The 26,070-nt window shown below is 38.6% G+C and overlaps 1 protein-coding gene across 5 annotated transcripts in view; it reads left to right on the forward strand.

The window, feature by feature from the left end:
- The window catches only part of ASXL3 (ASXL transcriptional regulator 3), a 148,437-nt gene that overhangs the window by 113,148 nt on the left and 9,219 nt on the right, over window positions 1–26,070 (forward strand). For 4 of the 5 annotated variants that reach the window (XM_034762846.1, XM_034762844.1, XM_034762845.1 and 1 more), the window contains 3 exons: window positions 14,555–14,651; window positions 15,154–15,259; window positions 20,690–22,649. In XM_034762846.1, coding sequence (XP_034618737.1) covers window positions 14,555–14,651; window positions 15,154–15,259; window positions 20,690–22,649 — 2,163 coding nt within the window. The remainder of the gene's footprint in view (window positions 1–14,554; window positions 14,652–15,153; window positions 15,260–20,689; window positions 22,650–26,070) is intronic. The other variant, XM_034762848.1, reaches the window with a different exon arrangement.

A 26,070-nucleotide genomic window follows, 5' to 3' on the forward strand; every position in this document is an offset into this window, starting at 1 on the left:
TCTATGCAGAAGCATCTGGAGCCCCATAAGATTGGGTCCCTAATCCATGAGCTATTGAAATTCATTTACAAAACTTTTCTTTAACATTACATGAATATACTGTTTCATAATCCCTATTCCAGGATGAGAGATCTTTGAGCAATAACGTATCTTAATTAAAACTATCTTTAGATAGGTTTTCTCCTCAAAAAGCACTTTATCAAAAAAATCCGATTTTGTCGATTTTTTTTTTTTTTTTTTTTAATCATTGATTTTTATCCACCCTGGTCCAGCGTAGGGCAACAGAAGCAGTGAGAGGTATGAAAAGAGGATAAGATGAGAATGTCATTTGAGAGGAGAGAAATAAGTGATGACGTGATGGAAGAATGTAAAATAATGAACAGTATAGGGAAGGTAAATCAAAAGCTCCTCTTCAATCTTTTTTTATAATATCCGAATCCAAAGAAATTTAAAAGGCAACAAGTGTAAAATTTATAAAAATAAAGTACTGTATTTTTACACAACTAATACATGGAACTCCCTGCCATACCACAAGATGGTATTGAAACCAAGCATTTATCCGCTTTCATTTAAAAAAAAAATAGATTCTTATCTGACTAACAGCATCTACAGTGACATTAAATGGGCTAATCTATTTATAAAAGGTTAAAAACCCCTCGTACTTTTAGGCATATGCCAATTAATTCCTGGCATTAGAAAGAAACCTCCCTCTATGGTAGCTTGTCTAATAATTGGCATTTGTGAGGTCTCCTGCACATTCCTCTGAAGAATGAGCAGTCTGATTTTTGCTTCTGTCAAAAACGTGATACCAGACTTGATGGACCACTAGTCTAATGTGGTATAACCAACCCTATGTTCTTATCTACAGAGAAACCCAATACCTTTGCTATTGGTAGGTTGTTTAGCAGGAACATTGCTATTTTATCACTAATGCAACCATTGTTTTGGAGAACTGATAGATTTTCAGGGGCAAGTAGAGCAGTTTAAAATGAAAACCATTATTTCGGGCTTGCCAATCATGACCATGTCCTAGTCATCTGCTTCCATTTGTTGCATTCTGGACCCCCGGAATGGGTATAGTATCAGTGGCAGAGTGGCAAACTATAGAGAGGTGACTTACAGAATATTGCAGTTATTTCATATACTAGTTAGAAAATCATAGGATTGATTCTCCAACTCCTTCTTAGCCTGCAGGTGTCTTATGCTGAAGATACTTTTCAGATGGATAAAATGTAAAGTTTTGTAGTAGCCATCCCATGCTTTGATATGGAGAGCTCCTTGATAAAACTGGCTCTCAGGAGATTTGACCAAGGGAAGATCATTGCTCTGCATTATTGTACAAAGCTCAGTCTTAAAGCAATTGAGGCAAAGCTGGTTAGGAATTTCTGAAGACTGAATGTCAGTCTGATTGTTAAACAGCACAGAGACTGGCAGGAGCAAATATAGAGCTTGAAATATTTAGGTTCTGTTTGCATAATGAATGTCGTGTTCTGTTGCACTGGCAGCATATTTTTAAAACAGTTGGAATGGGCAGAACAGGTGAACTAATCATAATGCTCTGTACGGCCATGCTTGAGATCTGGGATTCAATTCCCAATATTAGTCTCTTGCTTCCCAGTCTAGCAGTAAGGCAGTACTCCTAGGCTCTGGCGCAGGAAGTATCTCACCTTGCTCTTTGGCCCTCTCCAGCCATAGAACGAGAGGTATTGTCATACCATAAGCAGGGTCCATCGCAGCCATTCTCAGCCAGTGGGATAGTGAAAAGCAACAGAGGGTCCTGTGGCACATTTGAGACTAACAGAAGTATTGGGAGCATAAGCTTTCGTGGGTAAGAACCTCACTTCTTCAGATGCAAGATGGGATAGTGAGCGGACATTATGAAGGGTATAAAGTTGAGAAAAATCTCTTGTGTGAGAGAAAGAGAGGCAGGATGGAATTCTGAGGAACAACGGGTTGCATTTGAGGGCGTGCACTTTTGCAATTTAGGGGGCAAAGTGTGATGATCCAAGTAATGTTTAAACAAAGCCAGAATAGTGCCTTACTGAGACGTTAATATTTTCCAAATATTATATGGTCCAGAACATTGGGTGCTTCTGAGATGATTCAATAGCTTTAGTGAATTGCGGTGTAAAGCAGATGGTTATATAGCCTGACAAGAGCAAGTTGGTACAGTGACTTGAGTGGAAGGTAGATTGAGAAGTTGAAATCAATAATGAAGCAAATGGGCCTGAAAGTGGAATGCAACTATCTTCTTGAGTACCTTTCTTACAACAAGGAGATTTAGCAACTGGTCAGAGGAGCGATGAGAGTAAGCGTTTGCTGTTTTTTAACAGTAGTGTAACGGATGGCAGTTCTATAGGCAAAGGACTGTGATGGATGTATTGAGCAGGCAGTAGTAGTATATTACTTTTTAATGGGCTATTTAATCAGTTTTAAGGAAGAATTAAGGTTTGTATCTGAATATAGTATTGAGACCTGACAGGGAGCTTTTCTAGTCTGGTAGTATATAACTTTGGTATATTGTGCACTTATACATGAATTTTGTACTTGGAAAACAAGCAATTGCACATGTTAAATAAGTAATTGTGCATGAAATGATCAGTTTAACACATCCAGTACTCGTTTTCTATATGCTACTTTAGAGGCTTAAAAATATGTGCCCTCAGTGTCCATCACAATTATATGACTGCATTGTGACAGTCCCCTCCACTTCACCAATGCTTCATAAGCACTTTTTCACTTTACTTTAAACTGCCACTTACGTATAGAATGCTCTCTTTCTCAACTGCAAAGCAAATACTGTCCTCCTCAAGACCCATCTGTAAGTATGATGCCTGTGGTAAAACTGCCAGCTGGTTTTGGCTAGATGGATGGCTTGTAGAGATCCATTAATCTCTTCTTTTGTTTAAAAATAGCACAGCTTGTTTATTCAACCTCAGGAGCCCATTACTGTTATCCTCACTTCCCTTGCATTGCAAAGAGGTGCATCTTGCAGGCATCTTTTTTCCTTCCTCTAGCTTGTCAGCTCTCTGAGACAAAGGAGTGTCATCTTACGTGTTTGTACAGTACAGTGGTACCCTAATCCTGACTTGGAAGAACCTTGGGCATTATGGTAATAGAAGTAGTAAAGGGCGATAATAAATTAATTAGCTAATAAACCATCACTCACTGGCAATGATCTTCTTAAGTACAGGTCAGGCTGTCATCTGTTTTTTTTAGAAATGCTAGTAAATTGCTCTCCCTAATGGAGTTATTGGTACTTTGTCAGTAGTGGCCCTAAGTCACTAATCAAAAAGAGTAAGAATCCAATTTGACTATGGTGGCACAGATTTCCTCCTGCACATGCTGAACCTGTGCATGTGAAACAAGCCCAAAATCAGTCGGGACAATTGGTGTGCTTTACTCCTTCTACTCTAAATATTGCTTCAGCAGGGCTTGGAGAAAATGTCTCGCCTATAGTCAATATTTCCTGTGAAGTGGGCTGGTTATTCCAAGTAGCTGAAAATGTTCAGATCTGAAATTGGGAAATAGTAGTCTTAGTAGTTTAGGCAATCTGCTATCTTAAGCAGCTCCATTGGCAGTTTCTTTGCAGAAACTATAGTGGAAGTGACGTCTGTCTTAGCATCACTCACTGACATAGTATAGGTTCTAAGGTCGGATCTGACCTTAGATGATGAAAGTCAGATTTGTCTTTTCCCAACAATGTCATTGTGATTTATGGTGATATTGTCATGTGACGGGGCTGGTGCATCAATGACTCTGGATGGCAAATGGTTTTAGGGTCCTACCAGCCTCTCTGATTCATGGTCTAGCATTTGGTCATTGATCATCATCAGGAAATTATGGAAACGTGGGGTCCATGAGCCTCTGAATATGGATTGGCATAGTTGGCCCACCTCATGTGGGCATGAGAGAAGTCCATGAGGAATTGGTCAAACCAGTAGTTCAGGTCCAGGATGTGTCTGGCCATGTGCATGGGCCTGATGAGCTGTTGGTAGAACACCGTGTTTGTCACGATAGACATAAAGTCCTGATCATCACGTTGGAGAAGTCTCTGTCACTCTCCCTTTTTACCAGGTTTGGTAGCAACACTCATTCCACTGGGAATTTTGTGGAGCTATAGGGCATCCTGTACACTACAGGGTACTTGTGTTGATTTTGTCCTGGGACTCGGGCAATATTTGCATATGGTCAAATAGATCTGTCCTTGGAATGAGTCCTCTCTTGTAGTGGAGATTGGTTGTGGAGAACATAGACACTGCTCCTCCCTTGACAACTTTGTTTATGTTATGCTTTGTGACCAGCAAAAATAAAATGAGTTTGGCATGGCACGTCATCTAACCAAATCTGATACAAGTAATGTTGGACCTGAGATTGAAAGGTATTGGTCAAATTGCCCCATTTGCACTCCAGGTCCATGGCAACTAGGTCTGCTGGATCCATGATTCATAGATTCCAAGGCCAGCAGGGACCACTGTGAGCATCTAGCCTGACATCCTGTATACCACTGGCCATAGAACTTCCCCAAAATAATTCCTAGAGCAGATCTTTTATAAAAACAGCTAATCTTGATTTAATAATTGAGTGATGGAGAATCTACCATGACCCTTGTTAAATTGTTCCAATGGTTAATTACTCTCTCAGTAAAAATGTAGGCCTTATTTCCAGTCTGACTTTGTCTGGTTTCAACTTGCAACCCTTGGATCGTGTTATACTTTTCTCTGCTAGACTGAAGAGCCCATTATTAAATATGTTTGCCATGTAGATACTTATAGACTTGTAATCAAGTCACACCTTAACCTTCTCTTTGTTAAGCTAAATAGTTCGAGCTCTTTGAGTCTATTTCTATAAAGCATGTTTTGTAATCCTTTAATCATTCTCGTGGCTGTTCTTTGAACCTTCTCCAATTTATCAACATCCTTTTTGAATTGTTGATACCAGAAGTGGACACAGTATTCCAGCAGTGGTTGCACAAGTGCCAAATATAGAGGTAAAACAACCTCTCTATTCCTGCTCAAAATTCCCGTCTGTGCATCAAAGGATTGCATTAGCCCATTTGGCCACAGCATCATACTGGGAGCTCATGTTCAGCTGATTATCTACCACGACCCCCGAATCTTTTTCAGAGTCATTGCTTCCCAGGATAGAGTCCCCCATCATGTAAGTATGGCCTACATTTTTTGTTCCTAGATGTATACATTTACATTTAGCTGTATCCAAATGCAAGTATTTTTGCTTACCGCCCCAGCTTACCAAGCGATCCAGATCACTCTGTATCAGTGACCTGTTCTCTTCTTTATTTACTACTCTCTCAATTTTTGTGTCATCTGCAAACTTTATCAATGATAATTTTATATTTTTTTCCATATCATTAGTAAAAATATTAATTAATGTAGGGACAAGAACTGATCACTGTGGGACCCCACTAGAACCACACCTGTTCAATGACTATTCCCTGATTGCAACTACATTTTGAGACCTTCGGTTAGCTAGTTTCTAATTCATTTAAAACATGCCATCTTAATTTTATATTCTAGTTTTTTAATCAAAATGTCACTCGTATGAAGTCAAATGTCTTACAGAAGCCTAAGAATATTATGTCTATACTATTATCTTTATCAACCAAACATGCAATCTCATCAAAAAGAGGTTTGATAGGATCTGTTATCCATAAACGCATGTTGACTGGGATTAATTATATTACTCTCCTTTAATTTCTTTATTAATTGAGTCCTGTATCAGTCACTCCATTATTTTGCTCAGTATCGATGTCAGACTGACAGGTATATAATTACTTAGGTTGTCCCATTTAATCTTTTTAAATATTGGCACAACATTTGCTTTCTTTGAAATCTTGTGAAACTTCCCTGGTATTCCAAGACTTACTGAAAATCAGCATTAACAGTCCAGCGAGCTCCTTTGCCAGCTGTTTTCTGGACATGCTGATTTAAAAATGTCTAAGTTGAGTAGCTGCTGTTGAGCATCCTCCTGAGATACCAGTGGAATGGCAAGTGTGTTATACGATATGACTGCATCATCTGTTTCTTCTCAAATACAAAACAGAAATACACAGAAATGTATATTAAACACTTGGCCTTTTCTGCATTATTATTGATAATTCTACCATTTCCATCTAATAATGGACCAGTAGCGTTGTTAGGAACAAGTACAACCATTGTAGCTGGTAGCCTGTGTGAAGGTAAGCATTTTTGCAGTTTAAAAAAGTGTGTGTTTCTGAGCATCCACAACTCTGTTGCTGTGCAGAATGATGGTCTTTAAAAGCTGGTGCCCAGAGTGGTAGTAGAGTGACGGGAGGCCTGCTTTTTAAATTGGACTTTAAGGCACAGGAAATGGCAGCAATAGTGCAGAGCCACTGGTTAATTATCTCTGCATCATATTTTCCACTTAAATACTGAAAGATATCATTGCATATTGTGGGTATATATAAATACGTAGGTAAACCCTGATTTCCCTTTCACCTATATTTGGTTGAAAAATATTGAATTTAATAATTTTGGTAGGAAAAAGGGACACTTTTTTCATGAAAAATTTTGCAGAAAGTTTCTCCATTTTTCCAACTAGATGTTATCCAAAATGCCCCTTTCCACAGTCTCAGGGTAGTGTATTTTATGTCCCTACATATTTACAAAAATAGTGGCTGTCCTCAGAGACCTTTACTTGTAATGTAATATAATGTATAATTAATTTTTCTTTTAAAAATTTGGAGCTTGTATTGTCACCTAAAACTGCTTGTTTCTTGTCAGTATTAAGTGCTTTCAAAATCAGTTACACCTCAAATAAATAAATAAATAAAGATGACAAGATGTATTTTCTTACAACCCCTTGCCCTCTAGTATGTAATTCCTTTTAAATATCTTTTGGGAATTCTATAAATTATAGGCCTGTTTTTCCCCCAAGACAAAAATAAAAGCACAAAAGGAGTTGAATAGTGGTTTGTAACAAGTGTATAATTATGTGACATAATGCACTTAATTTAGGAGAGCCTTCACTTTTAAAGCTCTCTCCTTTTTTAGTAATGTGAGATACTATTGTCAGATCATACAATGTATTACTTTCTGGGTTAATTGTGCTTGGACGTATAATTTTGTATTTAAGAAATATATGTGGTACTGCAGAACAGCTATGTAGAAATAATTATTAATAGTTTTATAAATAAATAAATAAGAGAAAGAAATAATGGATTGGCCAATTCAGTGCCTTCTCAGGTAACAGCAACTGTGTGGAGCAAAATGCACCCATGTGAATATTGCTGTGTCCCTCCTGAAGTGCCAACAACATTCGCATTCTAATGGAACTGCAGAAAACATAACCACATTTTATTGCCATGCAGATTCTGCAGCGGGGGAACCATCAACAGAGGAGTTAAACTAGACCTTGGTAGAAAATTCCGAGTCAGTTAAGCTTTGTGTTACTGTTTGCCATTACCATGTCCTGTTATGAAAACAACCACTGAGGTGTGACAATTTTTTTCTTAAATAAAAAATATACTCTTAATTTTCTGGTTTGGATTCTTCATAAAATAATTTTGTTTTAGACTTACCAGTGTCATTGTGCGTAATCAGACAAAACAGGAATTCAAACCCTAACAGAAAAAATGTAAAGCTTTCAAGAACTGTTTGGAGTTCCAGTTCATTAATGCACTGTCTCTGTTGGACAACATTTCTTAAAGACCATAAAAATTAATAGTGTATTTAAAAAGTGCTTTATTGGCATGTTTCTCCAAATTCTAATTTAGCTCTAGCTCTTAATTGTGCTGTCTCCATGGATGGGATATAGAAGTAAATACTCCCTTTGGCTTCAGAAATGTAAATTCTTTCTTCTTATGCTTTTGCAGTTCAGGTAGAAATTAATCCTCTGAGGTATGCAATACACACAAAGATTTAGATGCATGATGCACAATCCACCACCTAACACCTTGGGACTGAAGGACTCTCGGTCCTCTTTTTAAATATGGTAGAACATAGGAAATTTCATTCTGATTTCACTTGGTTGTTATATTGATAGGAGGATTTAAAACAATTTTTTCCCCGTCATTGTCACTTGTGACATAGTCTTTTGTTTGGAACTAGAATATTGGTGAGGAGAGTAGGGAGAAGAGGGGATGAGTAACCTGAATTTTTTTCCTCCTAGCAATTGGATTCTTCCTTGTTCCTGGTTTACTCCATTGAAATGGAGGAAAGTTCAGTGTTCTAAAGCAGGACACTACTTCCTTGTCCTGCTGCAATCCTTGAATCCATTTCCTTACTACTCTTAATTAAAGTAGCAATAGCTGATAGTAGGCTTTCTTATTCATAAGAAATGGAGATGGGAAGCGACTTGGGCTGCTTGGAAAATAAGAATTCTGTTTCACGAAAATGTTGAGGTTTTGGTATATATTTTCATTCTGATATGGAATGAAACCAAGACCTTTTGTGTTTATATATTTTTTTTAAAATGAAACCCCAAAAACCAGAGTGGGAGAGGGAACACAAAATAGCAATAGACCAGTGATTCGGGCACTCAAGTGGAATGTGGGACACCCAGGTTCAGGTCCCTTCCTGCTTTGCCTGATTCAGACCAGGGAAACTTGAACCAGCATCGTCCACATCCTATGTGAGTGCCCGAACCACTGGGCTATTGGCTATTCTCTCTTAATTTTCCTGATGAAAGTTTCACCAAAACTTAAGTTTTAAGGCGGGTGCTCTGCCTGACTTAGAGCAGGGACCTGGCTCTCCCACATCCCACGTGAATGCCTTAGCCACGTATCTATTCTGGTGCATGCGCTCTCTTCCCCTGGTCAAAACCAGGCAATCTTTCCCAACTAAACCTTTGTTGAAACCAGTATGCTTCTGCAAAAAGTTTCAATGTCAGCAAATCTGCATTTTCTGACTAAAAATGTATTGAAAAGTTCCCAACTAGTAATAGAAACAACTGACATGCTCATCCAGTCCTTTCCCTTGGCAGTATGGGATTGTTTCCTACAGTAGATACTTTGTCCAGCTAAGTTTCTGTCTGAAACAGTGTCGTATAGAATACAAATATAATAAATCTGGTGCTCACTGTTTACTAATGTTGTGATTTTTTTGTCAAAGCATGACTAAATCTTAACAGACATATTTGTAAATGCTTTTTACTTACTGCTTGTAGTTATTTTCCTTCTAGAGACTGAATCCCACACACCTTGAAGTCAGATGGGAGTGTTGCCATGGCCTTTAATAGATGCAGGGTTCAGTTCTCAGACATAGTGATTCTTTCCCCTGTAATAATTGATCTATTGTCTTTCTAGATATAGAAGTTAGATTAGGGTAATTGTCAGGATCATTTTTATTTCCTTTTGGGAAAATCTGTGTCACATTTACTTTTCTCCAGTGTTTACTCCTGAGGTCATTCTGTGCCAAAAAAATAAAAATTCTGTGCACAATATTTTAAAATTCTGCAAAGTTTATTCATCAAATAAATGTGGAAGCTCCAGCATGGCATTGGGGAGCACAGGCCACTGGCTGCACAGAGGTGGGAGATCACTGTGCAGCTTCCCCCTGGGACATGGACTTAGTGGTGAGGCTGCAACCCTGACACAGCGCAAAGACCGGGCCTGCTACTCTGTGCCAAGTGCACCAGGTGTGGGCAGGCAGGCTCAGCAAGGCAGGATCCAAGTGTGGAGGGGCTTAGTGTTGGGGGATCCAGGTGTGGGGTGAGACGGTTCTGTGTTGGGTAATCTGGGTACAGGTAGCTCAGTGGGGAATCGGGGGGGTGGTATCTAGATGCACAGGGGCCTTTTGGGGGGTTCTGGGCGCAGTGATAATGGACTGTGCGGGGGGTCCAGGTGAAAGTGGTTGGGGCTCAGTAGTGAGCGGTGTCTGGGTTTGGGGGGATAGAGCTCGGCGGCGGGTCTGGGTGTGGGGGGCTTAGTGGTGGGTCCAGATGCTGGGGGAGTGGGGCTCGGGGGGGGGGTTCTGGTGCAGGGGGGTGAGGCTCAGTGGGTCTGGGTATGAGGGGTCTGGATGCAGGGGGTTGGGTGGAGAAGCGAGGGGTGCAGAAAGCGTGGGGGGCGAAGTTTGCAGAGCTTCCTACAGCCGGGGGAGAAATCTGGGCATGGGTCTGACACAGCCCTGGATGCTGTGCAGGGGAAGAGGAAGTCCCAGTCTCCCCAGCCTAGCTCGGACTAGCAGCCCTGCCCGGCGCAGGATAGGAACCACCAGCCAGGTCTTCCCCAGTCACTCCCCCTGTCTCACGGTGATTTACCTCTCTGCTGGCTGCCCTGGGCACCCAAAACATACTGCTGGGGAGGGTCGCATGACCACTTCTGTGGCTTCACTTTGCTTCCCTGTCAGAAAGTCATTTTTCTGTGGGGAAGCAAAGAAATCTTCAGGGGACATACATTCTGCGCATGCACAGTGGCACAGAATTCCCCCGGGAGTAAATGTTTCAGCATAATTAGATTCAATGGTTAGAAGTTACAATTTCAACCTTGAAATAAGATGCAGTTTCCTAATATTGAGGGTATTAAACATTGGAACAGCTTACCAGGATAAATGGTGGACTCACCAGCTCTAAGTGTCTTTAAGACAAGTTTATATATCTTTTTAAAAGATTGTTTTAATCCAGCTTCTGGGGGGAAAAAATCTAAGGCCTGTGTGCACAAGGGTCAGGTTGGGTGGTTGTGATGTTCCCTCCTAGCCTTAGAGTCTGTGAGTCTGGTTTATATTCTCTCACTCCATGGTCCGTGGAGAGAATAGGAAGCTATGCATTGCTCTCATCATGCTCATGCCATTTTCAGATCTGCATTAAGACAATCACTATAAACAAATCTCATGCTTCAGGGTTTCAGCTGGCTGCCAACTGGGGTCAGGAAGAATATTTTTTCCCCGACTGCATTTTGGTGCGTATGGTGGTTGGGTTTTTATTTTTTTTTGTTTGTTTGTTTGTTTGTTTGTTTTCCTTCCTCAGAATTATCAAGAATGGCCACAGTTGGAGATAGGATCCCAGACTGGGTGGACCAGTGTTTGAGATGATGTAAAGAATCCTCTTTCTGAAATGGTTGGCTGGTGTATCTTGCTCATATGCTCAGGGCATAGCTGATCGCCAGATTTGTGGTCAGGAAGGAATTTTCCTGCAGGTCAGATTGGCAAGGACCTTGGGAGTTTTTGCCTTTCTCTGTGGTATAGAGTAGAGAGAACCTGCTAGGAACACCTGAGTGTCTCTTATCAATTCCCTGCCATTCCAGGGACATCAGGCATTGTTGGCACCTTGGTCTCCCCTGTTTTCTGCCTGTGGCATGTAGCAGTTTAATCTCTGAGGACTGAAATGCTTTAGTCTAACCCAATTTACTGGTTCAGCACGGGATTGTGGGTGAAATTTAATGGCTTGTGATTACACGGAGGTCAGACTAGAAGATTTTCTAATGATCCCCTCTGGCCTTGAACTATATGAAATCTTTGTGTATAATTTTTCAGTAGCTTCTAGGTGCAGTAAATTTGTTTAACGCATTTCCTTTATGCTATAGGTTTTGTATCATTAGATCAGATGATCTGCACACCGTGTGTTCAGATATTTCAAGTATTCCATTATCTTTGTTCTTTTTCAATAGCTAGTTTTACAAGATCTTGCTTCTTTTTTTAAAGTTTTCAGACTTCTCTATTTTTCTTCTTGAATACAGATTTAAAAAGGAGTTTAACATGTCAGCTATTTTTTACTTCTTATTAGTTTAGCCTCTCTTATTCACTTTAACCTCTTTGGTTATCATTAACTCACTCTGCTTTTCTGCCATCCTCCTTTTCCTTTAAAACTTTCACTGATTGAGTCTGTTCTTCCTTTTCTGTTCTCAGTACAGATTTTCTTTAACCTCGAACTTTTGAGTGTATTTTATAAGGTCACAGAAGCTGGCCAATTCTTATTTCTTGTATTCTTTTTCAAAAGAAATTTTGACTGCTGTGCCTTAATTATTTTGGGCCAGATCCTCAGTTGATGTGAATTGGTGTAACTCCACAGTGGAGCTATGCTGATTAACACCAGCTCAGGATCTGACTTGCTGTCCTTAGGATTCTACAGCCTTTAACCACAGCAGTGGACTATAGTGCTCAACCATATTGCACTTTAGTAGATTTCTCAAACCCCCAAAATTGGCTTACCTGATATCTGTTACTCCTGCATTATGTCATTCCATTCCTTAATAAAGAGAATCTAGATAGTGGTCACTGGTTCAGTGCTTCCCTATTGTTCTTTTAGTCTCAAACAGTTCCTTCAGATTAGTTAAAAATAATAAATCATGGGCATCTTTTCCTCTAGTTGGAGTGGTTTCACTTTCTGGATCATTAAATTGTTTTCTGTGTAATTTAGGAACTGTTTGTTTAATGTTTTAGGGTTATATTTTTTTTACCCAGCAGATGTTCGTTAAATTGGCACTGGAGCCTGAGAAACTAGTCTAGGAATTTTTTGTTCTCTCTCCTGTCCTCGTGATCTCTAGGTGGTGTCCACAGTCATTTCTGCTTTGTTTTTCATTCCTTGCATCTTTACCCAAAGAATTTCTGCAACATATATTTCAGGGATTCTCAAACTGGGGGTCGGGACCCTTCAAGGGGTCACAAGGTTATTACATGGGGGGTCGCGATCTGTCAGCCTCCACCCCAAGACCTGCTTTGCATCCAGCATTTATAATGGTGTTAAATATATTAAAAAGTGTTTTTAATTTATAAGGGGGGGGGGTCACACTCAGAGGCTTGCTATGTGAAAGGGGTTACCAGTACTAAAGTTTGAGAACCACAGATATATTTGGTCATCTAAATGTATCTCTGTAGTAGTATATAGAAACTAAATTCTCACCTTCTTTATCAGTTCCTCTTTCTTGGCTGTAGATCATCTTCTCTCTTTAGAATCTCCACTTTGCTTCATGCTAGACCCTTGAGCTGATCAAAGTAATGCATGACTCAGACCCTTGGTCCCTTTATGTTTGTGGGGTGTAGGAGGTATGCAGCAACAGTACATTTAGCTGTGGAACAGAAAAGGAAATAGCATATTACTTGCCAGCAGCTGCTTCTGTTGTATTGACTTTGCATGGAAATGCCATTGCTGTGTTCAGTCAAAAAAGAGAAGCAGCTTAAGGCCCCAGCCCTGCAAGGAGAACCACCCAGACAGACACATGTCCTCACTGAGCCCCACTGAAGTCAGTGGGGGTCCTTTATAGTTTTCCTTTCAGGATTGAGGCACCCAGCTCCCAGACTCCATCTTGATCAGTCTTCCTGTTTTCACTACTTTGTATTTTAAAACTTACTCTTGTGTTCTTTAGTTCATAAAACAGAGTATTATGCGTTATTAATCAGCTGTGAAGTGATTAAATTTATAAAACTGCTGGAGAATGAGAGCAGCATTAGTTGTAAATCAGGAAAATAACTAGGTAGATATGGTTAAATATTATTAAATGTGGCTGTGACATCTGCTCCCTTCTCTATTTCCAGATCTGGAATGGAGGAGGGCAGTTGGAGTTAGGTTCATAGTTAAAATTAGTGTGCTGGCATGCTGAGAATTGTGACGCTTTGCACTAGCAGATGACAGAGAAAGCAGTCAAACGTTTATCTCTTAGCAACCTCAAAGGATGTATAATGAACTATACTGAGCACTAGGTACCTTTGACCTGAACAAATTGGCTCCTACTAAAGCCCTTTCTGTCTGGGGTTTTTATCTTTTTTGTTGTTGTTGCTGCTGTTACAGGAAAACTATTATAGATGTGATGTGACCTGTAATGCATTTTATTTATTGATTTGCTTAGTTGATAAATTGTTGTCTACAGTATTTCAACATGAACCCATGAAATTAAAAACAAAATGTGTCCAGTATGCCATAAAAAGAGATTCAATACTAGACTTGTTTTAATCACTTATTGCAGATGAGGTAGTTCAAATAATATTTTCATAATATCTGTGTTTTACATATGTAGAAAGTAAAAATAATTACTATTTTAGCACACCACCATTTTCACCCTTTTGATGCCTGTAAAATTACATTTACAGGGTTTTTGCTGCTTTTGTTTTTATTGATGTTATACTAGTTTTTTTTCTTTCTTTCTTATGTTTTTGTTAAGGAAAATTGTTTTTCTCCACCCTTCTTTGAGCAAGTAGGGTATATTAGATGTCATGGGAACTAGGTTTCTTCAGCACAGAGAAATATGCTAAAGTTACTGCCTTCATTAAATTTAATTAATTTGTTCTGTACTGTATTCCAGGAAGTACAATAATGATCTGGATTTTGTGTACAACAATTCTAGGCATATTAGGCTCAAGGTATATGGCTGTGATTTAAACCACATCAATCAGTTGTAAAATGTGTGATCATCAGTAATACTGATGATTTTTGAATTAGGCACATAGATGCTGGATTAGGCCACTTGCATTTACAGTAATGACTATAATGAAAATGCTGTTTTAATACTAGTAGTTGATTTCCTTTGTTATTCCCACTTCCTATCCCTTCCCATTCCCCTTAATTGGAACTCTATTCTTATGTAATCTTAGTTGAAGCTATTTCTGACAGTGTCTTCTGCTACCATCGGCTTATTTTCTAGATGGGAAGTGATGGAGTTTTGCGCCTCAGTAGTTCCGCTCTAAATAATGAATTCTTTGCATATGCAGCACAAGGGTGGAAACAACGATTGGCAGAAGGTAACTCTCTACTTGTTCTCAGATTTACCAAATATTAATTTTATGAAGGATGCCTTTTTTTCTTAGCCAAAACAAAAAAAAATGTATACTTGAGAAATACTTTTAGAATGGAAATGCAGTACAGCAGAAATTCAGCAACAGTAATTGCTGATTCAGTTTTGAATTTATTCTAGAGAATCTCTTTTCAGTTAATAATTTTATAGTTCGCTATGGCAGCTTATTTGGGCAGTTTAAAAATAACTAAATAAGCATTTTCATCACTGTCAGCTTTGGAAACATAAATGCATGTGACTAAATCCCACCAATATACTTTGGAAATACCAAAGTTATATGCTAATTGCAATCTTGCAGGTCACACTCACCTTTGTTTTGCATTGAATTACTGTTTGGATGGCTATAACAAAGAACAGTATATATGTGTATCTTTGTACAATATATAATGGTCCCGTATTAGCGTAAACCTTGACAACTTTTATTCAATATGTTAGTATTTGTTTTTTAGGAGAATTTACTCCAGAAATGCAGTTGCGCATCAGACAAGAGATTGAAAAGGAAAAGAAAACAGAACCTTGGAAGGAAAGGTTCTTTGAAAGGTTTTATGGTGAAAAGTAAGTATTGGACCAAAAACCATTTTGTTTCATTTTCTTTTAGAAGGAAATGAAAATATTGTTCTGTGCTTCACATAGTACAGTCAGATATGTTGTAAAACTTAATAAACCAGTTATCAAAGGCAGTAGTTCCCCAATATAAGAAATCATGGATAAAATTATAGTGGCATGTCAGCATTTACATTAAAAATGCATTTTATGGGGTTCAGAACTCATCCACAAAAATTCATTCTGTGCAGAATTTAAAATACAGAGTCTGAACATGGGAATAATTTTTATTTTAAAAGTATTGTAACAAGCCAGTTTTTGCCTGAAATTATAAACAAAGCTTTTACAAAACCGAAAACCAATAGAGATGTTTCTATGACATTTTTTAAAAAGTCAGTTTAAAAAAATTAGTCTCCTAAGGTGTTTCTTACCCAGACATTCCAGCATTGTGCTAGTGCACACAATAGGTAGGTGAAATTGACTAGAGAATAACTTTACAAAAGTGAAACTGAGTTGTCTAATTCTATTTTCTGAGATGAGGTACAAAAACAAAACAAATATCAGCAGAGGGGTAAAGTGAATTAGATATATCGGGCCAAAGGCTCAGCTGGTGTAAGTCATCATAGCTCTGATGTCACTAAAGCGATCCCAGTTTACAGGAGCTGTTTACAGCCCTTAAATTCTTTCTGTTTTAAAAATCTAATATAGGTAAGGAAATTGGTTACTGTTTTTTAAACCTGAAAATGTCCTTTTAAATGGCTTTTAAAAAGTCAGTCCAGTGCTCTTTGACTTATGTAGGTGTTAAAATATAGAATTATATTGAGTTTTTTGGTTTTTATGTAATTTTTTGTGCACTTCTAACTTTAAAGTGGCTTCAGTTTATAACTTAGAATACATCCTATGTAAAATTTGTGTGGATAATATCTGTGTTTAATAGACAGAAAAGGCCCAAAGGAGCCATTATAATGTGTAGGATCGTTTACATTTTATTTATTTTAAAACAGCTTTTGTTTACTTAAGCAGTCAAGGACATTCAGAGACCAAAACCTACATCTACATAAAGGCAGGATTATGACAGTAACTAAAGCGTTGTGCCTGGACATTAGAGCATAGGTGCTACCTTGCACAATTCATTGATTTCACACCACTGCAGTATTTTGGTAAAACAAGGCAGCAGATTAAAGGACTGAATTTCAAGTTTAACTTTACATTTCCTTGCTCGCAGCTTTCTCACAACATAAGCATTATTTGAATACCATTTCATCTGTTAACACTCTTGGATGCCTTAGTGTAACAGAACTGCTCTTTTTGATCAAGTGGCAAAACATTTTCCTTGAAAGCCTGGAGGCCAGGATATAGTCCAACTGTAGACCTCTTCATTTAAATATATGTAAAGCTAGCCATTTGTTTATGGAGTCTAATGACCTTTAATTATGCATGTTAGTATACAAGTCAGAGTTACAGAACTCTGCTCTAAGAGGAAGGCTTTTTTGAAAGGTTGCCGTGGGACTTTCTGCTGTAATTAGAAGTTTAAACACAAACTGAGCAAAATTATTAGCTTATTTTAAAGGAAACGGTGTTCCAAATGCACTAATGAGTAACGTGTCCATAGGGCGTAGTATTAATTATGCTAAAAGGAACCAGCAGTCCTACCCTGGTAACTGAAAGTTGGGTGCCATGGCCAACAGATAAGGTTCAGTCTGCAATAACAGTGACACTGGGCAGTATTGACGGTAGGTTTTTGACTTCCAGATAGTAATGCTGGGTGTCATAATACTCACAATTTCTTCTGACCATTAGACTGAACCTGTTTTTCTCCACCTGTTCTGTTTCATCGGCATGGTTCTTACCTGGCTAATCTGCGGGCACCTGCTGTTTCATCCCTCTAGGTCTCTCTACTGCTTGACTTGTCTCAAGTGTGGTTTTTTTGGTGGACTATGGTTTGTCTGGCAACATCTTTACTAGAGTTCAGTCTACTTGCTGCTTACTACTTTGTTTTGACTTGGGTTTTTTAAACTTGTTTTGAATATAATTTGGATTGAGTGCCTTCAAATACTTTGATTCCATTGAAATGGAAGCTCTTGATAGCTCCGATTCTTTATGAGCTATTTCTCAGGTGTGTTGGCAGCAAACTGGGTGTCACCTTGGGGTCTGACCGATTTTCCTCTCCAGTCAGTTTGGTGATTTTTGTTGAGGCCTCAGCTGAGTTAACTGCTTATAAATATTCCATTACCTGGCTCTCAAGTTCCATCGTCTACCTGGAGATGTATCTTTAATAAATTGAGAATCTTTGGGATCACCCTGATTAAACCCCCTTTCAATTCATAGCTTTAGTCTGTGCCTAAGAGCCCTACCATCTATTTGCCGGACTGTGTGTATTACATAATACATAGCAAGGTCTCCTTCCTATTGTTCACTTTCATCCATTTTATTTTCTGTTTTCTCCATGTTCTCTTACTTTGAAATAGTAAACCTTTGATCAACTGATGTACCTAATCATGATCAGATGATGTGCAATTTCAGATATATTAACTATTTGCACTTTTAGAAAAAACATGATTGTCACCTGATGAATCTGACCCCAGTGGTCTTATCTTGTGGTGACTATCTCTTTTCCCACTCTGAGATTAAAGTGGCTGTGGTGATGCTAACTGGTTGTTACGTCTAGGCACTGGCTTTTGACCAGTATTCTCTGAATTTTAATGCTGTTTAAAACTCTTAATTAAATACCAAAATAGTCTCACTGATTTCCCTTTAATATGGATTACTGTATCATCCTCTGTGTACCTTTGATGGCTATATTTAATTTCAAGAATGGCTGTCAGACTTTACCAAATAATTCCACACTAGCCAATTAGAAGCACTTTCAGTACAGTGAACACCTTTACCATCAATCTGATACTTTCCATCGGGGGTCAACAACATGTCTGTACACAGGAAAAACTTTGAGGTCTGTGATAATTTTTCAAAAAATTAAATGACTGAATGACATAACCTCCCCTACCCCCCAAGTCCGTCACTAAGTACAGTAATTTTGTCAAGTGTCTGTCGCGCAACATGGGGGTGCTTTCCATGTAACTGCAGTCTTAGTGTCTTGCTATCTTTAAAACAGTGGAAAGACCAGGCAGTTGTGCAGGCTGTTATCATCTTAGACCCTGTGATCTTAAGGCTTTCCTTTGTTGCAAGCTTCTTCATCCACTGTTCTCTGAGCCCATGGGAACATCTTTTAAGTCATAATATCAGAAATATTATTGCCCTATGCCTTTACTGAATACATCCCATTAAAAGGGCATTGTCAGTTTAAAAATAATGGGGTAGATTCAGCGGATTAATCCCTCCTCCTTTTTATTTCCATTGTATCTCTTCCCCTTCATTAAAATTATTAGGACGCCTGGTTTTGAGTATCGTTTCTGTGCTGATTATGTTCAGCTTTCTCTTGCATTTCCTAATTCTTCAGCTGTTATATTTTTTCTATATTACAGTATTTTTCAATTATGTATTCTATTTTTCCTATATTCAGGGGTGTTGGAACAATTTTTATAGTGGGGGTGCTGATCCTGGAAACTATGTATTTTGGGGTCTGTTATTGCTACTTCAAGCCAGGGGTATGGCAGCAACCCCAGCACCTCTATTTCCAGCACCACTGCCTATATTACTAAGTGATTGGTAGACTTTTTATGTCGAATGCTCCAGAATGTCCTCCTATTTAACAAGGCTAAAAACAAGGTCCTCTTACTGGCTTCCAGTTGTACAGTACCTTTCCCCCTGCCCCCCTCTCTTTCTTGAGACTGGTTTTGCTTCTCCATTCAAGAGACTGGGAGTTCTTTTTGGTTACTGATTCTTGATTGATTTTTATAACATGATTGTTATTTTATAGTCAACAATGCCATCTATTCAGAATTCCTAAAGTGTGTTACTAAAAATGTTGATTCATTCCATGATTATTCCATACTTGGAGCTGTTACAGTGTGGACCTAAATGAACTTCCTATTTCCTCTGTCACCCTCTGCAAATTATTCAAAACCATTGCTTGCTTAATTTCCTGATATCCTTCGTTCTTGTACATCACTCACTTGTTTATTCAGTTACATTGTCTTCTCATTAAATTGAGGATGGAGATCAATCTTCTGTTATTGGCGTATGGTTCGGAAGACCATCATACCCCTCCTACCACCATAGCCTAGCATTTGTGTCTTCTCCAGCACTCTGGAGTGTCACATTGCTGCTGGTATGGTCACCCATTGCCCACTCCAAAAGGTGCTCAGTATTCTTCAGCCCCGTTGTCCTTGTTCAGAAATGAGAGTGCAGGATCATGCTCTTTTTATATTTTCTCTCAATAGCTCTTGTTTCTAAATTCAGTTGTCATTTTTCAACCTAAACCAAATGACTTTTATAATTTTTTTTACCAATTGTCTGCAATTCTTAGCTGTGTTTTAGTTTTATTTGTCTGAAGCAATAGAATTATATGTAAATTAATATATAATATTTTAGGTAAGAAAGGGATTAAGAAAACATCCTAAAATGGAAGTGTAAGCAAGGGCCCACACTGTGACTTTTTACACTTCAGTCACTTAAAATACAAAGATTATAAACGCCTCGTTTATTTTGTATTTAAGAATGTTAACGATTTTTTTATTATAGAGAAATCTGATGAGTTGTGTATGCATAGACCTAAATATTAAAAAACTGAAAGTTTATCTTCTTAAAATAATGCTGCTGCATATGCGTCTGAAATAGAATGGAATCAAAAACGTGAGCTTGCCACTGATATTTTCTTACTTTGTGTAGTAGACTCTTGATTGGAAAATAAATGAGGATGAAATGGGATTTTTTTAAATTTTCATTGCAAAAACACATGAAATTATTAGAAGTTTCTAAACAGAAAAGAAACAGTTCATCAGCAGGAGGCAAGAATGAGTTTCTGAAATGCAGCTTTTCCTGCTAATTTAGGCAAAAATGATATTAATAGAAATATTTATTCTGAACTGTTTTTAAATTTCAAACCAAAACTGTTTTCATTGAATTTAAACAATTCTGCAATACTTGCAGTGCTATTATTGCAGCATTGTGCTGGCATATGAAAATCAGAAAGAGAAATGGAGTATAAATAAAAGTGAAACCAAATAGTCTGCATTTTATGTGCAATTTGAATAAAATGCCAAATGGTTAAATAATAAGTAAATTTTTAAAATTCCTGAAGTTTTACTAATCAAAGGTAATATAAGTAATACAGGTAAGGAAATTTGTTTTCCTAAATATATAAAGCCAGATCCTCAGCTAGTGTAAATTGGCATCGCTCTGTTGAATCTATCCCATTATTTTTTATATGACAATGCCCTTTTAATGGCATGTATTCAGTAAAAGCATAGGACAAAAATCAAGTCATTGTTTAATTCTGTCTGTGATTACATGACATTTTAACTTAAGTGGTTTGTATTTTAGGTTGGGAATGTCAAGAGAAGAATCTATGAAGCTCACTTCAGTACAGAACAGTGATGAAGATGAGAGTAGTTTGCTGTGTGGATCTTCTGGTATACCTGGTCCTTCTAAACAAACAACTTTTGAGGACCATGAACAGAAAAGCATGAAAATTCCACCTCTTCCTGAAAGAGATTTCTGTCAGTCTCTTTGTAATGTGGAACAGGTTCCAGTCAAGGATCTAATGGCGGAATCAGATTCAGAGGATATATTGGTACCCGACGAATCTGTAATTCAGGAAGAGATTGCTGAGGAGGTTGAGACAAGTATCTGTGAATGCCAAGAGGAGAACCATAAAACAGAACATGAGTTTTCTGAGGAGCCAGTAAGCCCAGCTGGTACTAATGAAGAAGTAGAAGCAGTGCCACTTGCAGACAACTCAGCATCCTGTGTTGTGATGAATGATGTAGTTGATACTTTGTCTCACATTGAAATTAAAGTGGAGTTGAAATCAGAATGTCCTCAGGAAGAAATGTCAGTTGTGATTGATCAGCTGGAGGATTGCTTATCACCTGCACAATCTGCTTCATCTACGAACTCTGTCAGCGATACAGCAGAGAGGGATTCTGAGTCTACAAAAGAGCTAAGTGCTCCAGAAACACAAAACTCTGCTCTAGAAGGCTCATTGTTCACTGATGGAGGCATTGCTGTTGATATGGAGCTACAGAGTGACCCTGATGAACAGTTATCTGAAAATGCTTGTATTTCTGAAACTTCCTTTTCCTCTGAAAGCCCAGAGGGACCTTGTATCAGTATTGCCTCTCCAGGAGGTGACACACAGTCCACTTCAGAAGAACCCTGTACTCCAGCATCTCATGAAACGGCTTGTTCATCTGAGGCAGCCAGCAGTGAAAATATTGAACCTGATAGTCAGCAAAAGACCATTGAAGAAAGCCTGCACACACCTTTAATGTCAGAAATATCTCCAGTGTCCACTTCACCTGTAACCTCAGAAGCATCTCTGACATCAAACTTACCTTTGACATCAGAGGCATCACCAGCTTCTCATTTACCTTTAACATCAGAAACCTCTCCAATGTCTGATTTACCGTTAACATCAGAAACCTCTTCCGTGTCTTCTGTACTTCTAGCTTCTGAAACATCTATGGCAACCAGTTTACCTTTTCTGTCAGAAACATCTCCAATTTCTAATTCCCCCCAGAGTGAAAGACTTATTCTGCAACAAAGGAAATCACCATGTTTATCTGAAGAATCCCTCTCCCCTTTAAAAGAAGAAACTTCAACCATTCCTAAGGCATCTCAAGAGGAAAATCTTATTGCACAAGAGAAACTGATTCAGAGTACAGCTGAAACTATGAAAATGGGTCCTCTAGCAAATATACCCGAAAGTTCAATATTGGAAGAGCCCCAGAGCAAAAATCTTACTCATCAATCATGTAGATCACATACTGAAATTGAGAAATCTTATATTGCTTCCATTTCAGAACTCTCTTCTCCAGAAGTGATCAAAATTAAAAATCATCATGTTCAGCAAAGAATGGAAAAGAAAGGTGTGCTCTCGCCATTAGAGATATCTGTCGTATCAGAAGGGACAGTGGGCAAAAGCACTGAACTCCTTCCAGTTAAACCACATGATAAAGTATATACCTCATCTCTAGAAAAGACTTCATTCTCAGAAGTGTGCAGAAGTAAGTCACACAAACAACAAAGCAGTGCACAGATACGGCTGGAGAGTTCCCATTCTTCTAAGTTATTAGAACCCACAAAATCACCTGAAGTAAGAATTGAAAATAGAGATGCAGAGATCCCAAAGCGAAAGACTGCAGAGCAGCACAGTTTTGGAATCTGTAAAGAGAAGAGAGCTAGAATAGAAGATGATCAGTCTAATCGTAATGCTCCATTGACAAGTCCATCCGAGAAAGAGCAGCCACCTAGAGAAGAGCCCCGAGTCCCACCCCTCAAGGTAAAGTGGTAGTAAATGCCTACTGCGTCAGAAGGCTAAAGATGAGTGCTGATTGCTTCTGGATTTGTTTCTGTTTCTCTTAAATGTTTGGTATAGGGAGAGAAAGATAAGCAATTTCCAATACCTCTCTTTCTGTGTTGCACAGTTTGAGTTACCTCTTTTTTGTTGCAAAGTTACTTTCATGTAAGGGAAAACAATCCAAATATATATGACTTAAAAATAAATCTGTGGACTTTTCTATTGTTTCTTAGTATAGTTGCTAATTCCCCAGTCTTCAATATTCAAAATTAAACAAGGGCCTGCTCGCTCACAGTCTGTTTTTCTTTCTAGTTGCTTCCCCAGGGAAGTTGAAATAGTGAATTTGTTACAACAGAGTCATTTTTGTTATAACTGGTCAATTCCTCAGTCCTGCAAAGGGATCCAGATTGAAAGCAGAGAGGCTCTATATGCAGTCAACAGTGTGCCCTTGTTGCCAAGAAGGCTAACAGAATTTTGGGCTATATAAGTAGGAGCATTACCGGCAGATCGAGGGACATTCCGCCCTCTCCGGCATTGGTGAGTCCTCATCTGGAGTAGCGTGTCCAGTTTTGGGCCCCACACTAAAAGAAGGATGTGGAAAAATTGGAAAGAGTTCAGCAGAGGGCAACAAAAATGATTAGGGGGCTGGAGCACATGACTTATGAGGAGAGCCTGAGGGAACTGGCATTATTTCGTTTGCAGAAGAGAAGAATGAGGGGGGATTTGATAGCTGCTTTCAACTACCTGAAAGGCGGTTCCAAAGAGGATGGATCTAGACTGTTCTCAGTGGTACCAGATGACAGAACAAGGAGTAATGGTCTCAAGTTGCAGTGGGGGAGGTTTAGGTTGGATATTAGGAAAAACTTTTTCACTGGGATGGTGGTGAAGCACTGGAATGGGTTACCTAGGGAGGTGGTGGAATCTCCTTCCTTAGAGGTTTTTAAGGTCAGACTTGACAAAGCCATGGCTGGATGATTTAGTTGGGGATTGGTTCTGCTTTGAGCAGGGGGTTGGACTAGATGACCTCCTGAGGTCCCTTCCAACCCTGAGATTCTATGAGTAATGGCCTGTGCTTGCAGATCTTTTTGCAGTACTGGGACACATGATGGCTTAAGTACAAGATTTCCCTGTACAGTTAGGAGGCAGAACCTTAGCTGTAAGGGAGAAAGTCTTTGAGAATGCACATATCTTTACTAGCAGCAAAGCAAAGGCAGCAAAATACTAGCTAGATAAATTGTTTTGTACACATATGTCTTTTTTTAAAAAGTTTGCTCTGTTTGGAAAGTTCTTCTTTTTAACATGTGATGACAATAGATTTATTTAGTCTGTTTTGTGATGTCTTGTCCATCTTAGTTTCGTACATGATGACATTGGCCAAAACTTAGGTCCAGTCTACTTAACTCAACCTACTGGCTGTGCAGTGTGAGTCCCCAATTATTCAGAGCTGTCCCTTTTTTCCATTTATTTGTAACTGCTATAGTCATTGAACATTGCTAATCTGTCCAAGAGGGCAAATACAGTAAATGTTTCAATCAGTAGTACTACAGCATGGACCAGCTAACAGTAGTTGATGAGCAAGAATACAGTTGGAAGCTAGTCCACTCTTACTTTAGTGGTATTCTTGGGGGGGGGGGGTTGTTTTGTTTTGTTAAAAGATTCCAGCCTCATATATAGCATTCTAATCACTATCTAATTACAAAGAAAAGTAGATCACTAGGGAGAAAAAGGTATCATAATTCTAATTTTAAAAATTAACAATCAAACAATAGTTACCATTTTATCAATATTGATGTTGCAAAGTAGGATTGAAAAAGATCTGCTTTTGAGCTGGAAAGCAAAATGTTTCAAAGTAGTGTTTTAAAGTAGCAGTGTACTTTAAGAAATGTGTTAATGTAGGTGTTATTAACTCAACTATTAAACTAACCGATGTTTTTAAAAAAATTAGAGGAGGAACAAAATGATTCAAGAGATTAGTTCTAGATGATGGAACCTTTTGTCTGTAGGTTACTAGTTCAAACCCAGATGAAATCAGTAGTGTTGATTTTTGGTCACTATCTGCTGGGTGTTCATTGGAATATGTGAAATTAGTTTAATCTCATTCCATTTCCCAGCTGAGAAGTTTCGACATTACAAAACCACCACCATAACTAGCACTAATTGGCAGATTCGGCAGACAGGCCAAGAATTGAATTGGCACATAGAATGAATTGCTCTTCAAAAAGGTCAGGGTTGAGGCCCGTTGGCAGAGCTGTGTGGGGAAAGTTATACTGACACTGTCTATGCTGTACTGTGGAGATAAATAAAATGTATATTACTACAGCACTGGAACTTTGAGTTCCACTGCTTTCTAATAGAAAACCAGATTCTTTCAATCCCACACTGCATCATCAAATTTTTCCCCTGCTGGGGAAATGGCAGCTCCTACCAATAGAGACAGCCCCAGAGACATTGAAGGGAGATACTGAAACAGCAGCAGGCATTTCTAAAATGTATTTCGGAAAATCATGTGTTAATCATTTCTTTATTTAATCAGTATTTAGCTCTGTAAGATGGTGCCACTGATAAAGGCTACCTTTCCTTATAAGAATGACCCTGCCAATGTCCCAAACCATAAGGGCTCTTTTGTAGCTTTGACTTCCCTTAACGCACATTTATCACATGGCTACTTTTCCTATAAATGTTACATAGCTCATCTCTCTGCTACTGTCCAAAAGAAAGTCACCTCACTGATCACTGAGGCCCCACTAACCTGGACAGCTGAAAAATGTGTCTATTTTAAGAGGTTAAAATACTATTCTGCCTGGCTCGATGTGTTTAATAGAAGTGCATTCCACTGATTGTTGTTGGAGCTTGTCTTGGATATGACCTCATGACTCTTACACCCCAATCTGCAAACACCTGTGCATGTGCTTATGTTTACATATAATATGAGTCATCCCATTGATTTCAGTGAGATCATTCATGTACGTTCATTAAACACTATAAATATTTGCAGGATTGGGGTCTCAGTACACAGTAGTGAGCAGGTGATGCACCAGAAAGATACTACAGTAGGGGTCCTAAAATTAGGGCACTAGGGAGGGAAAAAGACATGTTTGTGATTCACCCCTTTTAAGTCACAGTTAGGGATTGATCCTTGGTATGGTATGAATTACAGACTCAGAGGAATTTCAGATTCCTCCTAGCTGGAGGAAAGGTTTTTTGGTTGCATTTGATATTACAATAAATGTTTGGTGTAACGAGGGAAAGGTTAAGTAGTTACCAAGGCCTGAATGCTTTGGAGTGAGGAGCAAAACTACTATGATTATTATTTTTTAAACATTTGCAGTATGTGTTAACTAGGAAGCCCTTTTCCAGTCCCATTGCATTGGACAGGTTGATCTCCAACTAGATACAATGGAGA

This window comes from Trachemys scripta, chromosome 2 (genome assembly GCF_013100865.1).
Source record: "Trachemys scripta elegans isolate TJP31775 chromosome 2, CAS_Tse_1.0, whole genome shotgun sequence".
Taxonomy (NCBI): domain Eukaryota; kingdom Metazoa; phylum Chordata; order Testudines; family Emydidae; genus Trachemys; species Trachemys scripta.